Consider the following 19,970-nt stretch of genomic DNA (forward strand, 5'->3'; position numbering starts at 1 on the left):
CTAGGGAAGAAGGAGCACTTGTACAAATTTGTCCTAGAATATGGAACGAGGAATGTGCCTACAACTTTGAGTCTTTCTGAATATTTTTTTTTTTGTATTTCAAGCTTATGGTTCAGTGTTTTATGTATAATTGCTACTTTACTTTTGAGTCTTCTCTCCTGAAGGCTTTCTAAATTTAGTGATTTTACTAAAGGTGTTTTTCTAGTCAACTGTAAATATTCGTTTGTTATGAATATAATATTTATATACACAAAGGCAGATGGTGACTACACATACACGATTATAAATACTAACAAACACACACACATTATTAAAAGGCTAAATACATTCACACACACACACAAATACATTTTGACACAAAACACAATGAGCTATACATACACACACACAGACACATCGCGACACAGGCAGACATGCATAGACACATAGAATTCATGAAGAATGCGCAATTGCTAATAGATGAACCTGCAGAAGAAATATTTAGGTGCTAAAATTATGAGCTGGGTTGCTCCTCTTTGCTGGATTGCTCCTCTTTGCTGGATATACCTACAGGCAACATAAGCTATAGTTTCGAGCCAACCCCCCTTCCCCACTTCCTTTGGGGCCCCAATAGTTCCTGGGATATGTTAAACCATTTTGAAGAAAGGCAAAAAAAATATATAGCTTTTTACAAGGGGTCCCATTTCCCAAATAGCTTAGAGCCCTATCAAGTTTCAATGCGGCCCTGGTCACATCATAACCTTCTTATTACACCTGCTGTATTGGCCTGTAAGCCAGGTAAGAGAAACGTAGGCGAAATATTCATATATCTTATAACACTGGCTCTGTCCATCCATCTCTGGACTTTGAAAAGTGAACTCCACGTGAACTCTTGCTTACGAATTCGTGTCTTTCAGTACGCGATGTGTAGACAGTGGTCCATGACACACGACCAGCTACTGGGTACAACAGAGCAGGGAAAACAAAGATGCTTACACCGATAAGGTTTGCTTCTGTTGTCATTGCCTCGATTTTGGTGAAATATTTTTTTGATGATGTGTTGAGATCGATGAGGCGATCTATACAGATACAAAGACTGAGAGACATCTATGATTATATTATTGGTATGTACTGAGAGGATTTCTTTAAATCAAACTAACCTGACCAATTGTGATATTAATTTGACTATCTTAATATACACAAGTACACTAAGGTTAAATATAACCTTCTCATTTTAATTCTGTCAACACTCAATAGAAAATATTACATCAGTCAGTGCTGGTACCAGGGCCGGCCTAAAATAATTGAAGGCCCTAGGGGCAGTAAATTTGTTGGCACCAATTATAATAGAACTATAAAAAAATAAACATCGAAAAAAAAAATTAAGCAATTTATTTAAAACCTAGTCAGGGGAGTGTACTCCAGAATTAACATTGGACTCAAGATTAGCTAGTTTTTCTCTAAACAAAAATTTAGTCCTGTGCGAGGCCTCTAACAATCGGAAGCACTTGGCGGCTGCCTAGTTTCCATATGCCTATGACCGGCCTTAATGGTACTCAGAAATAATTGTAGGTTGAAAAATAATGATTAAAGAATTGTTGGTCACGCTTTTACCGAAAAACATGTCCGAGTACTTTGTTTGGGGCCAGACATTCTTGGGAACAGTTTTGATAAAGATTGTAATAGGATTAACTCTTTCTCTTCTAATTGACGATTTTATCGTTGATTTGACCCCATTAAACTGAATTGATTTGTGGCTTTTTAAAATTTTAATTTGTATTTTGTAGAAAGAGAATGAATTCTTCAATAATTCGATACCAAACATAACATTTTCTGATTAAAAAAAAAACAAATAAGTTATTAACGTTTAACCCTAACAGGATAGTGAAATACAAATGAGCAAAGTGAATTATTCTATCGGAACGTAGAATATAATTATGGGGAGAAAGAGTTAAAAAATGATTTTAAAAATTTTCTAAACGACTTACTGGTGAAGAAAGCCCGCCAAGACCACAGTGCCAGGACATCCGCTTTGTTCTCAGCAGTAGATTCCTTTATTGACTTGTTGAAATCAAATGCCTCAGGGCTTTCCACGAGATAGAGGTCAGGAGAGCAGCAGGCCTTTCACACGAGATAGAGGTCAGGAGAGCAGCAGGCCTTTCACACGAGATAGAGGTCAGGAGAGCAGCAGGCCTTTCACACGAGATAGAGGTCAGGAGAGCAGCAGGCCTTTCACACGAGATAGAGGTCAGGAGAGCAGCAGGCCTTTCACACGAGATAGAGGTCAGGAGAGCAGCAGGCCTTTCACACGAGATAGAGGTCAGGAGAGCAGCAGGCCTTTCACACGAGATAGAGGTCAGGAGGGCAGCAGGCCTTTCACACGAGATAGAGGTCAGGAGAGCAGCAGGCCTTTCACACGAGATAGAGGTCAGGAGAGAAGCAGGCCTTTCACACGAAGCTTTGCAAGATCGACAGAAACACTTTCATCTATTCCAGTCTGTTGCACAACACAAGATCTGTCAACCGCCTTTTTTCATTCCTCTCTGCCCTTTGTTTTGAATAGAATTGTATTTACTGACAGGCTTGTCCATTCTTTGATGTCTTTCTATCGCTGAAAGAATGTCTTTGCGACATTAACAACTGGGTGAAAACAAATCAGGATAGGCCCACTTGGAGGGCAAACATAGTAACAATCTCAGAATACTAAAAATTAAACCCACTTTGTTACACCCCTATCAGCAGAGGAAGAATCACTTAGTTATCGGTGTTTTTTTTTTTTTTTTTTTTTTAAAGTGAAATTGAAATAATTGTGTTGGTCTTTCCTATACTAGTCGGTGGTGGCACAGCAGGATGCGTGCTGGCTGGCCGCTTGTCTGAAAACCCCAATGTAACAGTGCTGTTGTTGGAAAGTGGCCCCGAGGACCTTGATAGAGCATTTATCATCACTCCAGCCCTAGCTGGCTTGCTCTGGAAGACAAGTTTGGATTGGGAGTATTGGACAGAAAGATCTAGCACCACAATGTCAGGTCTTCAGAACAAGGTGAGTGTGTAAGATGTTTGGAAGCTGCTTCTGCGTTTTAATAGAAATTATTTTCCATTTTAAAAATACCAATGTGGGCGAGAGTTGCGGAGAGCAGGGAGAATCTAAATTTTTTAAAAACATTTAACTCATTTTAAACATATTCATTACATTATTAGTTTTTAGTGGTCAAAAGGAATTGTAAAAGCGGGCTAGAACGATTAAAGGGTCAAGGTAGAGATGTATTTAAAAGATGGGCTAGGAGGATCAATTGGTCAAGGTAGAGATGTATTTGAAAAGATGGGCTAGGAGGATCAATTGGTCAAGGTAGAGACGTATTTGAAAAGATGGGCTAAGAGGATCAATTGGTCAAGGTAGAGATGTATTTGAAAAGATGGGCTAGGAGGATCAATTGGTCAAAATGTTGTTTTTTAAATAATAGCAAAATTTATTTTTAACAAATATTTTCAATTTATACGTGGAAAAAATATGGACTTCTATTTTTAGATCTGTATCTTTTATGTTTTGCTTTTATAGTAAACATTTGCTGATCCTTTCATTTAGCCTAATTTCAAACGAGATCGTCTTATATCCTGACTCCCCCCCCCCCCACCCATTCGTCCAAATATCGACGTCCTTTTAGTCAGCTCAAAATCACGTGTCATCCAACTGTCAGAGACGCGCTCGTACCGTGATTTCTCATTCCCAATAGGAAGCCTTTTTTCGTGCCTTGCGCAATGTGTTTTTTTAACAGACTCTTAAATAATCAAGTTTGAAAACTACTAATAAATAATTGAAAATAATTGAAAAGTATTACCTTTCAAGGGGTATTGCGGTTTGCAAGCAAGACTGTCGTTCGGATTTATCGATGGTCCAGGGTTTAAACCCTACCCGCTCCCATCCCCCGTCGTCCTGCGGGAGGTTTGTTCTAGGAAGTAAAATATCTTCAACTCTGAAAGGGCATCCGAAACATGTAAAACAAACAAATAAACTTGAATTAGAATACCGATTGAAGCTGAGTTATATTTGCTGAGCTCTTAAAGGCCGCAAGGAAACCTTCCAGATATTCTTTAGCTGATATCACTTCTGCCAGATATCACTTCTCCCGAACATCACTTCTCCCAGACATTACTTCTGCCATAGATTCCTTCTGGCAGAGATCCCTTCTGCCAGAGATTCCTTCTGCCAGAGATTCCTTCTGCCAGAGATCCCTTCTGCCAGAGATCCCTTCTGCCAGAGATCCCTTCTGCCAGAGATCCCTTTTGCCAGAGATCCCTTCTGCCAGAGATCCCTTTTGCCAGAGATCCCTTCTGCCAGAGATCCCTTCTGCCAGAGATCACTTTTGCCAGAGATCCCTTCTGCCAGAGATCCCTGCTGCCACAGATCCCTGCTGCCACAGATCCCTGCTGCCAGAGATCCTTTCTACCAGATATCCTTTCCCCAGATTAAATCCTACCGCACTGACCATGCTATAGTATATGGGTTGCGCCGTGCAGCTATACAAAAGATTATTTTTATTGGCTTTACTTCAATACACACTGTCAAAGACACAATGTCTGGTATGTTTTTTGTTCAATGTTGAATGTTGGGTATGGCAAGTGTAACAACTGATGGAGTTTAATGTTTAACTGAGAAAAATAGTGTGTGTTTTTTTTTTGTTTTGTTTTTAAGAATATCCCTACCATAAACACTAAACAGGACATTTTGCACAAAGCTGCATAAAATATTTTCTTGACATGCGTAGCACTATCAATAAAGTTATTAAAGCTAGAGGTCTTAGCTACATGCAGTTTCGAAAAATACTTTAAGATTTAGCAACAAATATTCCGATGTATACGCTGGCCCAGCATGAGCAAGGAACTGAGAAGAACATTAAATCTCAGAAAGAAATTTTTATGTTCCTTGAAGGACATTGACTGTGAATTTGTTACTAATATTTCTAATGAAGAGTGGAAGACTAGATTTCATGTTTTGCATGAGTAAACGGCATATGAAATGTAAGTGCATGTTAAATCTTTTCAAACAAGGCGTTCCAGTTTCTATAGGCAAGCAAGTACAAACAGGCTTTGTCATTTGCCTTTGCTGAAGGTGAAACTATTATAGTGAAATGTTTAATAGTACAAGACTTATTTAGAGTGGCAAGTGTGGCATTTATAAAAGCAAATTTTTCAGTTTTCAATACCATCAGATCCATGTACATTACGTCATGAAATACAAGTTCCCGCCAATAATTCCGCTGTAATTTGACATCAATCACAAAGATAACAATTAGTTAGCTAGTTTCACAGTTCTGGAATATTACGCACGAGTGTAAACAGTTCAATATTTCACATTAAGTACGATTGTAACATTTGTGGTGAAATGTTGTGACGTACGAAGACAATAGCAATTTTTTTTTTAAAATGTAAAATTTATTTTAGAAATTTCTAACTCTTGTTGTAATTTCTCAATTGGGAGTGTGAAAAAATTAAAAGTGAATGTATAATACAGTATAAATATGAATTAAAATACATTAAACAGTAATCTAGTGTATTTTTCAAGTTGTATATGCGCCCCCCCCCATTTCCAAAATTGTTTTAATGCGGCCCTAGATACAAAAAGTTTGCCCACCCCTGCTGTAAAGGAATCGTGTCTCACATTAGGAACTTTTGATAATTTTTTTCGGTTAATCCAGTGTAATGAGGTTCCAAATTTGTTTTATCTTCTAATGAATGATCCAGTTCAACTAATGGCAAGACCCTTTTATTTTGCAGCGGTCTCTCTGGACACAAGGAAGAGTTCTAGGCGGTTCTGGAAGCATTGGCACAATGCAGTATGTCCGAGGTTCCAGGCACGACTACGACAGGTGGGCCAAATACCTTGGAAATGCCCAATGGGATTACAGACATGTCCTACAGTACTTTAAAAAGTCGGAAGACATTCAGATCTCCAATCTCAAAGATTCAGGTTTTTATATCGCTCAAATAATTATTTTAATTCTATCACTTCAAAAATTGCTATGAAAATGAAATTAAAAAATGTGTAATTTCTTTAAAAACCATGAAAATTACCTTAAAGAATTATTCTCCAAAAATTTACTTTCAAAATCACCTAAATATTGAATAACTATTTTACTGATAATCTAGTTTCAAGTTCCTTTCATTTTCATCAAATGCTTAAATTTTCGTGATTAAGTAACGAAACAATCAAAAAGTAATGTATCACTTTCAGACCTTACAATCTATAGGGGAGATAGTGTAAAGGTCATCTTGTCCGTGGCTAACGGTTAACGAGGGTGTCTAGTGGCCAGCACTAACGCCCAACCGCCGTTATTTTCCTGCAGATAATGTCATGTAGTCGTTCAAGTTGGTTGGCCTCAGGACGTCCTATATATCTTAAAAATCAAAATCCTAGTTTTCAGTCAAACTCGATTCATTGACACCTCTGTTAGGAAGTTAAGGGCCTTACCTTTGAGCCTCCATAACCTAATCAATAACACACTTGGAATATTTACATTGCAAGAACTTGTTCTCTATATCTATAATATACCATTTAATCCACGCATGTATTGCAAAGGCTTCGTAATCTAGTGATATACAATCATCTGCTCTCTGGAGGCAGTATAGAAGCATTACTAACCATTCGACAGCTTTGCAGGGTCGGACAAGCAATTCTGCCTGGGGGATGACCTCATACCGAATGCGATCGTTTTGCTGAGCTTTAAAGATGTGTGTATAATCTATGATGTTTACTTGTGTATAATCTGTTGTTTACTTGTGTATAATGTATGTTGTTTACTTGTGTATAATCTATGTTGTTTACTTGTGTATAATCTGTTGTTTACTTGTGTATAATCTATGTTGTTTACTTGTGTATAATCTGTTGTTTACTTGTGTATAATGTATGATGTTTACTTGTGTATAATCTGTTGTTTACTTGTGTATAATCTATGTTGTTTACTTGTGTATAATCTATGTTGTTTACTTGTGTATAATCTATGTTGTTTACTTGTGTATAATCTATGTTGTTTACTTATGTATAATCTGTTGTTTACTTGTGTATAATCTATGATGTTTACTTGTGTATAATCTGTTGTTTACTTGTGTATAATCTGTTGTTTACTTGTGTATAATCTATGTTGTTTACTTGTGTATAATCTGTTGTTTACTTGTGTATAATCTATGATGTTTACTTGAGTATAATCTGTTGTTTACTTGTGTATAATCTATGATGTTTACTTGTGTATAATCTATGTTGTTTACTTGTGTATAATCTATGTTGTTTACTTGTGTATAATCTATGTTGTTTACTTGTGTATAATCTATGATGTTTACTTGTGTATAATCTATGATGTTTACTTGTGTATAATCTATGATGTTTACTTGTGTATAATCTATGTAGTTTACTTGTGTATAATCTATGTTGTTTACTTGTGTATAATCTATGTTGTTTACTTGTGTATAATCTATGTTGTTTACTTGTGTATAATCTATGTTGTTTACTTGTGTATAATCTATGTTGTTTACTTGTGTATAATCTATGTTGTTTACTTGTGTATAATCTATGTTGTTTACTTGTGTATAATCTATGTTGTTTACTTGTGTATAATCTATGTTGTTTACTTGTGTATATCAGTTGGAACGAAAGCGCAAAGAACCGGAAGTGTGTAGGTTCTAGACAAGGCCAATGAGAGAGAGATGTTCTGAGACATACCAAGTGTCTGATGACCAACTAGTTTTGTTCTTATATGTACAGCTAAACCTAAAGCTAAACAGATACCTAGACCAGTAGTAAGAAACGAGAGTACTTTCTCTTCAGTTCAAAGTATAAGAAAGCTTGGGGGCCCGGGGGTCTTTGACCTTTTTAGGGGCCACTGCATTTTGACATTCGAAATCTTGGCATTAGATAATGGCGTAATATTTAATACTTAATGTAAAAAAAACAATTCGAACACTTAATTGGGGGCCCTCTCAAGGCCTACTGGGCAACATAGATGCCCTCTGAAGCACTTTAAAGATTAACTCAGGCACCATTTTGTCTTCACTGGCATAGAAAAAAGTAGCAGCCATTGTCCTCACTGGCATAGAGAAAAGTAGCAGCCATTGTCCTCAATGGCATAGAGAAAAGTAGCAGCCATTGTCCTCACTGGCATAGAGAAAAGTAGCAGCCATTGTCCTCACTGGCATAGAGAAAAGTAGCAGCCATTGTCCTCACTGGCATAGAGAAAAGTAGCAGCCATTGTCCTCACTGGCATAGAAAAAAGTAGCAGCCATTGTCCTCACTGGCATAGAAAAAAGTAGCAGCCATTGTCCACTGAGGCATCAAATGGGTTGGCCTAGTCATGTAAATAAAAAAAATCTGCAATTATCGTAATTTTTAAAATCGACAATACACTATTTTAACATTATCATCTGTAAATACAAGTCCAATACAAGGGTTTAATAACTAGATCAGCATCCAGGCTTTGTATTTACAGTGTACCACGGCCAAGGGGGAGAGTTAGCAGTCAATCATGTCAACAGCCAACCTTTGGTCCACAAACTAATCGAAGCAGGGAAATCTATTGGCTACAAGTTCAATGAAGATTATAATGGAAAGTCAATGGAAGGTAATTGTGTATTTAACATCGATATAACTCTTTTTATCTCCGTAATTATTTCCCACGTTCTGACAGAATGGTTCATTGATCACATTTGTACAGTCTACCCTGTGATGATTAATCATAATAACATTTTTGTTTGTAATCAGAAAACGTTTCTTTTGGTATAGAATTATGGGGGGGGGGATGCTCTTTTTATATAACACAAATTATAAAACCAAAAATTAATTATATTTAATGAGGTCAAACCAACGGTGATATTGTTAATTAGCCGTTTTCTAGATCAATGTCCGACCACCAAGAACCCATAAGGAGTTTGCAGCCTAATAAAAGTATTTTTAATGGGTGAAATGTTAAGAGAATTTACCAGACCATGGTACAACTCCTACTCCCATTTCTTGGATTGCTATAAAATGAAACATTTTGAGAAACCCTTTAAATGGAGTTAACATCTCCAGTTGGAGGAAGTTCTTTCTTTCACGACCTTTGTTTATTTTAGAACCTCCAAAGTAATATAATAGTATAATATATGTATTACTTTTAGTGTGCTACGTTTCTCCCTCAAAAGCTACGGTCTGCGGGCTTTTTCAGTTCACGGACAAAAGGTTTGGAACTCACTCCCCATTGATCTCAGACAGACCACATGCTACACCACCTTTAAGAAGAACATTAATCCTATCAGTTTAAAACTTTTTTAGATTAACTGTCATTTTAGCTGTCGTGTCTGTGTTTGTAATGTTATTACAGCGCCTTCAGCCTACATTTTGTTTGTTAACAGCGCTTTATAAATAAAATTATTATTATTATTATTATTATTATTATACTATTATATTACTTCGATAATATATATTACTCCTTATGACATTAGAATCTATTCAGCTTATAAAAATTGTCATAATTGTACTCACGGTTATATCGGACACACAGTAACATGCATTCCAAATCAATACCAATCAGTTATGTATCTTTATTAGGATCAGCTCTAAAAAAAAGACATTTTTGTTTATGTTTAGCAAACCAACACTTTAAAACTTCGTCTGAGTTGAATGAATTTCTTTGTCGCAGGAATCTCCCATTCTCAAGTCAACACCAGAAACAACGAACGTTGGTCAACAAGCCACGCCTACATCCACACTGCTCTTGGACGAAAAAACCTCTACGTTTCGGTCAACTCTCACGTGACAAGGGTATGGCTTTTTAATTTCGTTTTAGCACCTCGTCATTAAGAGCCACTAGTGTGTCTATTGCCTCACATCGTCAAAACGAAAAGTGCAGTAAACAAGCAATATAATAAAACAAAATCCTATTTAAAAGAAAAGCTTAAGTGGAAGAACTCTGCAATTACAGCTGTAATATTCAATGCTGTAGAAGTTATTTCCCTTAATCGGTATCAACAAAATAATTACCAATAGTTAATTAACTAATTTTTTAAAAAGGATTCTTGTTTTGTCACGTACAATAAATGTTTAAAATTTCAACTTGATCCGAGAATGGGTGTGGGAGAGATCATGTGGGGTGTGGGAGAGATCATGTGGGGGTGTGGGAGATATCATGGGGGGTGTGGGAGAGATAGTGTGGGGTTTGGGAGAGATCATATGGTGTGTGGGAGAGATCATGTGGGGTGTGGGAGAGATCATGTGCGGTGTGGGAGAGATCATGTGCGGTGTGGGAGAGATCATGTGCGGTGTGGGAAAGATAATGGGGGTGTGGGAGAGATCATGTGGGGGGTGTGGGAGAGATTATGTGGGGGGTGTGGGAGAGATAATGTGGGGGTGTGGGAGAGATAATATGTTGTGTGGGAAAGATAATGTGGGGTGTGTGGGAGAGATAATGTGGGGTGTGTGGAAGAGAACATGTGGGGTGTGGAAGAGTTAATGTGGGTGTGGGAGAGATAATGTGGGGTGTGGGAGAGATAATGTGAACAATTGTACAAAGGAACCGAACCAATTATAATGATGTCTCTTGCCGGTATCAAACAAATTAATTACCAATAATCAATTGACTAAGTGGTTATTTTTTTTAATTAATGTCTTGTCTACACCAATGAATATAGTGCAAAGTTTCAACTTATCCCAGAATGGGTGTGAGAAAAGTGTGTTCAAACTTTGACCAGACAGACAAATTGAACTGATACAAGCTTTGCAAAAAAATATATATATATTTTTGGACTTTCAAAATTGGGGGGGGGGGGCGCGGCGGCTGAGTGGTTAAGCGCTTGGCTTCCGAACCTGGAGTCTTGGGTTCGAATCTCAGTGAAGACATATTTTGAATTCCGGGATTTTTAGGGCACCCCTGAGTCCACCCAACTCTCATGGATACCTGACTTTAGTTGGTGAAAGTAAAGACGGTTGGTCGTTGTGATAGCCTCATAACACCCTGCTCGTTAACCGTTGGTCAAATAAACAGATGACCTTAACATCATCTGCACTATAGATCACAAGATCTGAAAGGGGTACTTTACTACTTTTTTTTTTTTAATACTTTCAAAATTATTGATGATGCATATTTATACACATACCAATGTTCTTTATTGGTTCAAATAAACATAATCATAAATTGATTAATTCAAGACGTTATCTTTATACAGAGTTTTACCCAGGGATCGCCTGCATTTTTTTTGTCACAGTGCCTATTGATAATCTTATTAGAGTTAGTGTCTTCAAATATTGCTTTTTAAGCATGCTATAAATGTCATTCGACTCCCTTATTCCTACTGCGTTGTCTTGTGTTGAAATCACTCAGCAGGTATGTTTCTAGTACGCTTACTTTACTGACTTAATAGCTTCATATATACGCCACGAAGCCCTGAGCTCATGGACTCAACGCTGCTAGTTGTGACTCGCTTTCCCCTCGAAAATTATAGTTTGCTGGGGGGGGGGGGTTGCTTTCAGTGCACCGCCCAAAGGTTTTGAACTCACCTCCTATTGAGCTCAAACATGGTTCACTGCATTCAAGAACATCAAGACCACCTGAACTAGACTTATTTGGATGAGTTAGCCATTTGAAATCTACTTTTAAATCCTGACCTATTCTTACGGCACCTTGAATTTGGGATCCACATAATGCTTGTTAACAGCGCTACCTAAATTATTATGAATGTACTCCTTTCTATTTGTTTGATCTCTTTTGTGGTGTAGCCCAATGTCAGAAGGTTCTTTTCTTAGCTTGTCTTGGCTCCTTAGGGGTTTTCTTGATTATTACTATTACGAACAATTATTACTTGATACACTTTAACTCAATTAGAATTACTTATTACTAAATAAACTTTGACTCCTGATAATAACAATGAATAACTTTAATATGCAATAATTCACACAACGACATCGACTCTCAAATATTATTAATTCACAATCACTAGTCCATCAACTTTATGAAATATAAATACATAAACACCAGTCCAGGAAGCGACTGTCCAACCTTCCTGGACCCGGGAACAAGACCTCACTGACTTAACACATTCTCTCGCACATTCAACGAAGACTTAATCACTCAGTTCACAACACGTGCAACACTTGGCATTCATAACAAGGGGATATAACAATCACACCAATATATCAAAGTAACATTCATTCTCGCCATACTTGCCCCTGACACTCAATGTAGCCTATTTGTGATCCAATCACCCCCTAAAGACGTATGTATTCACTATCATTCTGAATAAATGCTCTAAATACTTCTTTACAACAAAATAAACAATTTTTTAAACAACTTAATAAGTCTACAGTAGGACTTTGTCTTCGATTCAGAGATTATGCTTAAGTACATTATTTCACGTGATAACGCAAATCCTGTTCTGACCTGCATCTTTTGCCGCATCTAATGCAGAGAAAGCCGTCGTCCGCCGGGCGGGCTATTTTTTTTTTTCTTTTAGTCTCTCTTCAAGGGTCTCAAATGTGTGTCTCGCGACTTTGTGAGAGCTCTCCTGCTCTCTCTTTCTGATTCTATGTGCCGCCAGCTGCGTTACTTCTCGCCAATAAGGGCAAAATGGCGCCTGAGTTGATCTTTATGGCACTTCCGGAACGCCATTTTTTTACTCGTTCTGCCGTGTAATCTCACCATAGATTATCATCTTTGGTATGAGGTCATCCTCCTCGCAGATAGGTGCGTGATCCAGCGCAGATGTCGGATACTAAGTAATGCTCCTTCTGTAATCTCCATAGCAACATCTAGCAGAAAAGTGTTATTTATAAGGTAGTCAGCCTCGCCAGCGTAGTCCATTGAAGAAAGTCTTATATCAGTGTTGTATTGTTGAAAAATGCAAATGTACTTTTAAGACGTTTTAGATTTCTAGCTTTTAAGTCATGTCTGTCTCATTCCCGTACATCGCCCCATGTGATGTATATAAACAAATTGTATGTAATCTTTTGTTTTCTAAAATTGGGCTCTGGGTTAGTATTGTATCATTCTATGCAGCCAACGTCCCGCAACAGGCCACTATTTCTAAAGTATATGTGGGAAGCGTGGTCGAGAGCCTAAGTACGCTTGAACTTGGCTTGTCTTGGCTGCCTATGAAGGTGGCTCGAGGTTCGACACCCGACTCGAGCAGAGTTGTGTTTACTGAGCGCCTACCGGCAGCATGGAAAACCTTCTCCCAGATACCTCCTCCTACTGGTCCACAAATGAGATTGAACCATGGCGGTCTGAGCATGCTATAAGCATGAAAGTAGCGCTATATAAAAGCTATTATTATTATTATTATTATACACAAGTGTAGTGTTTCCCTTTTTAAGAAAAATGAAAGTGCTAGCTTTGGAAAAGAGATACGTTTTAAACAGCCTTTTGATAAAATTACTTTTTAGATTTTGTTTACTTTCGCTTTTGTCAAATTTTGGTCTCTTTACTTCCAATTCAGTTGATTATGCAGTACCACATTGCCAGAGGTGTCATAGTTATGAGAAATAGCAGAAAAGTTCGGATCCTAGCTAAGCAAGAGGTCATTCTATCAGCTGGAGCTATTGGGTCACCAAAGATACTCATGAACTCAGGGATCGGACCAAGAGCGCATTTGGAAAGCTTGCATGTGAGATTTTGTTCTTTTAAATTATGTTTAGTTAGCACTAGTTTTAGAATTTTTTATAATAACCCTTGTAGACACATCTAGATTTTTTTTTATAATGACCCTTGTAAACACATCTAGTTTTTTTTTTTATAAAAACCTTTGTAGACTCAATTAGGTTTTTTCTAATGACCATTGTAGACTCGTGTAATTCATTGTTTATAATGATCCTTGTAGATACCTGTGATAGCCGACCTCCCAGTAGGCGAGAACCTACAGGATCACGTGATGGCAGATATAGGCGTCAAAATCGAACAGCCTCTGAGCCATTCGGTGAAGCAGATATCCGACAAGTGGAATGAGCTTCTGTACTATACTCTCCGTATGGGTAATGTAGAGCTTTTCCGTTTTGGCTTTTGGTATGCACGCACGAGCTGATCAAATGACTGTCTGGAAACTGTTGATCAAAAAAAGGTCTTACAACTTTACATAAAATTTAGCATAACTAGCTTAAATGGTTTGAGTCATTTGGATTGAGCCACCTAGAACTGGATTGGTTTTGTAGTGGTTTTGGGTGGTGAACACGTGTACATAGTTCAGAAGATAAATCTGATGACACTCCAGTCAAGTGTATGGTCGGGATTCTAGCTTAGGTGAAGATAACTCTCTCTTAACGAACTAGAATGATCGAATCTTTCCAGTACAGATCAGATTGTTTTAAACAATCTCTATGGTCTCCTTCAGTCGAGAAGCGACTATGGATCATCTCTAGAAATTGAGATGAATGCCGAGGTAGGGGAGGGAGAATTTTAAAATCCCCCGGGCCCACACTTGAGGGGGGGGGGGAAATGAGTGTTGTTTTTTTATTAAATATTACGCAAAAATGCAGGGGCCCCCAAAGAGGTGCTCCGAAATGATGGCAAATTTCTAGCTACGCCACTGCCAGTGTCGGGTTACTCATTTTTAGTATTTGTGACAGTCACTGTGATTTGGAATACTTCTATTGCTTTCTTGATCTTTAGGAAAACTAAAATTATGAAACTTTCTTTCGCTTAAAAAAAATCAAGACATTTGAGGTACATTAACGCCATGTTCACTGGAAATGGTCTACCGTTCAAATACCTCTAATACTGTACGTATGTGTTGCTCATTTCAACGTTCTGTACACATCTGATGTACACAGTCGTATATAACACTCATGGTTCTAGTCAACTAAAACAAAACACAAACGTTTCTGCACATTGACACTGTCACTGAACACATATAATGTAGTCCATAAATTATTCATTTATCGCAGGTTTTCAAGATAAATTAAGCAATGTCATTTTACTTTACTGTTGCCAACTAGAAAAAAAAACACAATTGAGCTCTAATTTGAACAATTTCTCTATGCGCAGAAGTTTCAAGTTTCCTTTACTATCACTAATTAGTTGTTGGTTTTTCTTAGCGGCTCCCGAAAGTGGCATAGACGCTATTAGTTTTGTGTGGACTGTCCGTCCGTCCGTCCCGTTTAGATCTCGGAAGCTAGAAAAGATACTGAAAATACGACGACATGATATTTTAGACCTTTCAAAGTTCTGATGTAAATGCTACTTTTTTCTTTTCTGAAAGCGAAACATTTAATTTTTAAAAATCAACTATGCAAGCAGTTGTTTTTTTTCTTCATAAAAATACACCATTTTTACAACTATTCCCTATAAATAGTAACAAAAACTGTATTTGGAACCTTGTTTGATATATTCACAATCCTTCGTGTTGAAATGAATTTGTGCTAAAAATGGAAGAGCTTAAAAAAATGATTCTGAAGTGCACACAAATGTTCCTATACCATTAAAAAAAACACCTACCTTATCAACCCTTCCTTAATTTTGGTACACAGGATACGCCAAAAAAAAAGCTATTTTTAGTCTTTCCCTCATTTATGAAAATCTCCCAACATAATTTGTCTTTGGAGACAACAGGAAGCATATCTAAACTAATGTCTCATATATTTGTTTCCAGGTCCTCTCACATCCCCTTTATTTCTTGAGACCGTGGCGTTTAAAACTACAAGACATGATTATAAACAGACGTCCTGGCCAGATCTCCAAATTCAATTCATGAGCCTGCTGGAGACCATATTCGAATATGATACTACTGTAAGACTTCAAACTTTAATCTGTACTTACTGTGTCTGTGTCTCTAATATACACTGTGTCTGTGTCTCTAATATACACTGTGTCTGTGTCTCTAATATACAATGTGTCTGTGTCTCTAATATACACTGTGTCTGTGTCTCTAATATACACTGTGTCTGTGACTCTAATACACTGTGTCTGTGTCTCTAATACACTGTGTCTGTGTCTCTAATACACTGTGTCTGTGTCTCTAATACACTGCGTCTGTGTCTCTAATACACTGCGTCTGTGTCTCTAATACACTGTGTCTGTGTCTCTAATACACTGCGTCTGTGTCTCTAATACACTGCGTCTGTGTCTCTAATACACTGTGTCTGTGTCTCTAATACACTGTGTCTGTGTCTCTAATACACTGTGTCTGTGTCTCTAATACATCGTGTCTGTGTCTCTAATACACTGTGTCTGTGTCTCTAATACACTGTGTCTGTGTCTCTAATACACTGTGTCTGTGTCTCTAATACATCGTGTCTGTGTCTCTAATACACTGTGTCTGTGTCTCTAATACACTGTGTCTGTGTCTCTAATACACTGCGTCTGTGTCTCTAATACACTGCGTCTGTGTCTCTAATACACTGCGTCTGTGTCTCTAATACACTGCGTCTGTGTCTCTAATACACTGCGTCTGTGTCTCTAATACACTGTGTCTGTGTCTCTAATACACTGTGTCTGTGTCTCTAATACACTGTGTCTGTGTCTCTAATACATCGTGTCTGTGTCTCTAATACACTGTGTCTGTGTCTCTAATACACTGTGTCTGTGTCTCTAATACACTGCGTCTGTGTCTCTAATACACTGCGTCTGTGTCTCTAATACACTGCGTCTGTGTCTCTAATACACTGCGTCTGTGTCTCTAATACACTGCGTCTGTGTCTCTAATACACTGTGTCTGTGTCTCTAATACACTGTGTCTGTGTCTCTAATACACTGTGTCTGTGTCTCTAATACATCGTGTCTGTGTCTCTAATACACTGTGTCTGTGTCTCTAATACACTGTGTCTGTGTCTCTAATACACTGTGTCTGTGTCTCTAATACATCGTGTCTGTGTCTCTAATACACTGTGTCTGTGTCTCTAATACACTGTGTCTGTGTCTCTAATACAATGTGTCTGTGTCTCTAATACACTGTGTCTGTGTCTCTAATACACTGTGTCTGTGTCTCTAATACACTGTGTCTGTGTCTCTAATACACTGTGTCTGTGTCTCTAATACACTGTGTCAGTGTCTCTAATACACTGTGTCTGTGTCTCTAATACACTGTGTCTGTATCTCTAATACATTTTGTAGAAATGTCCCTCAATCTTTGTCTTCTTAACATTGACCTAGGAGTAGTTGGAGGGATAGGGCATTTACCTTCCCATTGCTTTTTCTGTCTGCCTCTTCTGTTTCCCAAACAAATGTCTTCCCATTGATTTCTCTGTCTACCTCTTCTGTTTCCTGAACAAATGTCTTCCCATTGCTTTCTCTGTCTACCTCTTCTGTTTCCCAAACAAATGTCTTCCCATTGCTTTCTCTGTCTGCCTCTTCTGTTTCCCAAACAAATGTCTTCCCATTGCTTTCTCTGTCTACCTCTTCTGTTTCCTGAAGAAATGTCTTCCCATTGCTTTCTCTGTCTACCTCTTCTGTTTCCTGAACAAATGTTTTCCCATTGATTTCTCTGTCTGCCTCTTCTGTTTCCTGAACAAATGTCTTCCCATTGCTTTCTCTGTCTGCCTCTTCTGTTTCCCAAACAAATGTCTTCCCATTGATTTCTCTGTCTGCCTCTTCTGTTTCCCAAACAAATGTCTTCCCATCGCTTTCTCTGTCTGCCTCTTCTGTTTCCCAAACAAATGTCTTCCCATCGCTTTCTCTGTCTGCCTCTTCTGTTTCCTGAACAAATGTCTTCCCATTGCTTTCTCTGTCTACCTCTTCTGTTTCCTGAACAAATGTCTTCCCATTGCTTTCTCTGTCTACCTCTTCTGTTTCCCAAACAAATGTCTTTACGAACCCTGAGGACCTTGGAATGTGGCCATAGAATTATTGTTAGCATTTTTTGACAGCAGTTAGCCGGGTTTCAATCGCTGTACTAAACTTGTCTCTATTTGCTTTTTCGGTGATGTGATGCGGTACCTAAAATCGATCTTTAGCATCTCAATTCTACTGCTATTATCCTCTTCCTCTTTCTTATTTAAAAGTCAGTTTAAGCAATGCTATGTTTTATTTTTAGTTTTGTTGCAATAAATGAAATAAATTCTAAAAAAAAATTTCTATTTTATTGTATGCCATAGGTGAAAAATGAGATGGCGCAAAGACAAAATGCAGATTATGGATTTATTTGTCTACCTATTTTATTACACCCTGAGAGTAGAGGGCGGGTAACTCTTCAATCCAATGATCCCATAGATTATCCTCGCATTGAGCCCAACTATTTAGAGAAACAGAAAGATATCGATACTTTGATCACAGGTACGGTGTTATGTTCTTGACTAGTTTTGTATGAAAGGAAATATGTTGTACCTCTGTACATATTTGTGCATCATTTATTTAGTTATGTGTCTGTGTACATTTTGTATATCAGGTATAAAGTTATGATTGTTTGTGTACATATTATATATATATATATATATATATATATATATATATATATATATATATATATATATATATATATATATATATATATATATATATATATATATATATATATATATATATATATATATATGGTTCGTGCATCGTGGTTCGATGATGATCGCCTTTGTCATCCAGGGGACTGAGGGCTTATCACTGGGTTTTTTTGCCTCCTCATGTAGCTGGTCAGACCTATGTGAGCCTGGAATGTTCGGCTGCACACTGGGCAGGTTATTCCAGCTGGAGCTAGTGTAGTTCTGATTTGTGAGTTTACATATTAGTACATCAGGTATATTGTTATACTATGTCTATATACTATTGTCGCCCCTCAGGTATACAGGAGTGTGAAAAGTTTGTTAACACTAAAACACTTCAAGACATTGGTGCAGAGCTGGCAGAGAAAGTTCCAATCAGTATTTGTAATGGGCACAAGTTCAGATCTTATGATTACTGGCGATGCCTCATTAAAAGCATGCCCCTAACTGCCTATCACCCCGTGGGAACATGTAAAATGGGACCCAGGGGTGACCCAACCGCTGTCGTCGATGCTGATCTAAGGTATATACTTTGATCTTAACTCTTTCTCTCCTAATTGACGATACCAAAGTTGATTTGACCCCTATTTAACTAAATTGATTTTTGGATTTATACAATTAATTTCTGTGCTGTAAAAAAAAAGAGCATGCATTCTCCTATAATTCATTACCAAATGTAACATTTGCTAATAACAAACAAAAAAAGTTATTGAAGTTTAATCACAACAGGATAGTGTAATACAAATGAGCGAAACGAATAATACTATTGAAACGAGGAAAATAATTACGAGAGTAAGAGTTAACTAGCTTAAGAGCAGAAATTAGATCTTGTAGAAACCGACTGAGAAGAGCCCAATACGTTTAGGGCTAGAGCCATCCAGCTTGAATTAAAAGTCGTATAGCCTTTTATTTGATAACATACATTTAAAAAGCTATCAAGTTAACCTTCACACAGATACCAACTTCTTCTAAACTACTTGTTACAATCACACTTCATATAAGCTTTTTTCAATATATTTATATATATACATTTTATATTTAATCTCTAGGGTACATGGTATCTGCAATCTGCGAGTAGTGGATGCCTCTATCATGCCTTGGATTGTTTCTGGAGACACCAATGCAGCAACAGTTATGATTGCGGAAGTGGCTGCTGATTTGATCAGATCAAAGACTCCATTGAAACCTTCGAATTTGTAAACGTTTGCTCAATTACCTAGACAACGAAATGATAATGGACTTACAAAGTTGTATTGAAATAGAAATAAAACATTTTTACAAAAATAACATACTGTTGTTGAATTATGTAATTCTAGCAAGTTAACTAAATGTTCAATATTACAAGAAGTATATCTCGCACTGGAATCACACTATCGAATATTTCAAGCAACAATATTTCTTCTGTGACGTAAGGTTCTTAAGATGGGCTCCAGAACGCTAAGACTTTGGCGTCTTCCAGTGTGTATAACTAAGAAGAAATTTGTTTTATCTTTGGGCCGCCCACACCATTACGCAATCATTCGTGAACTTATGACAAGAAATTACATATACTCACTAACAAGCGCATGAACGAGCTTAC

The 19,970-nt window shown here is 37.5% G+C and overlaps 1 protein-coding gene across 1 annotated transcript; it reads left to right on the forward strand.

Annotated features, from left to right (window-relative positions):
• Nucleotides 1-906: 906 nt before the first annotated feature.
• On the forward strand, nt 907-19,678 carry LOC106056441 (alcohol dehydrogenase [acceptor]-like). The gene is made up of 11 exons (XM_056031430.1): nt 907-1,103; nt 2,811-3,019; nt 5,752-5,944; nt 8,454-8,585; nt 9,642-9,763; nt 13,429-13,596; nt 13,810-13,960; nt 15,574-15,710; nt 18,014-18,191; nt 18,689-18,914; nt 19,441-19,678. The coding sequence occupies exons 1-11, from the start codon at nt 968-970 to the stop codon at nt 19,589-19,591; spliced, it is 1,803 nt and encodes a 600-aa protein (XP_055887405.1). The 5' UTR covers nt 907-967; the 3' UTR covers nt 19,592-19,678.
• Nucleotides 19,679-19,970: the final 292 nt, after the last annotated feature.

Source organism: Biomphalaria glabrata, chromosome 6, assembly GCF_947242115.1.
Source record: "Biomphalaria glabrata chromosome 6, xgBioGlab47.1, whole genome shotgun sequence".
Taxonomy (NCBI): Eukaryota; Metazoa; Mollusca; class Gastropoda; family Planorbidae; genus Biomphalaria; species Biomphalaria glabrata.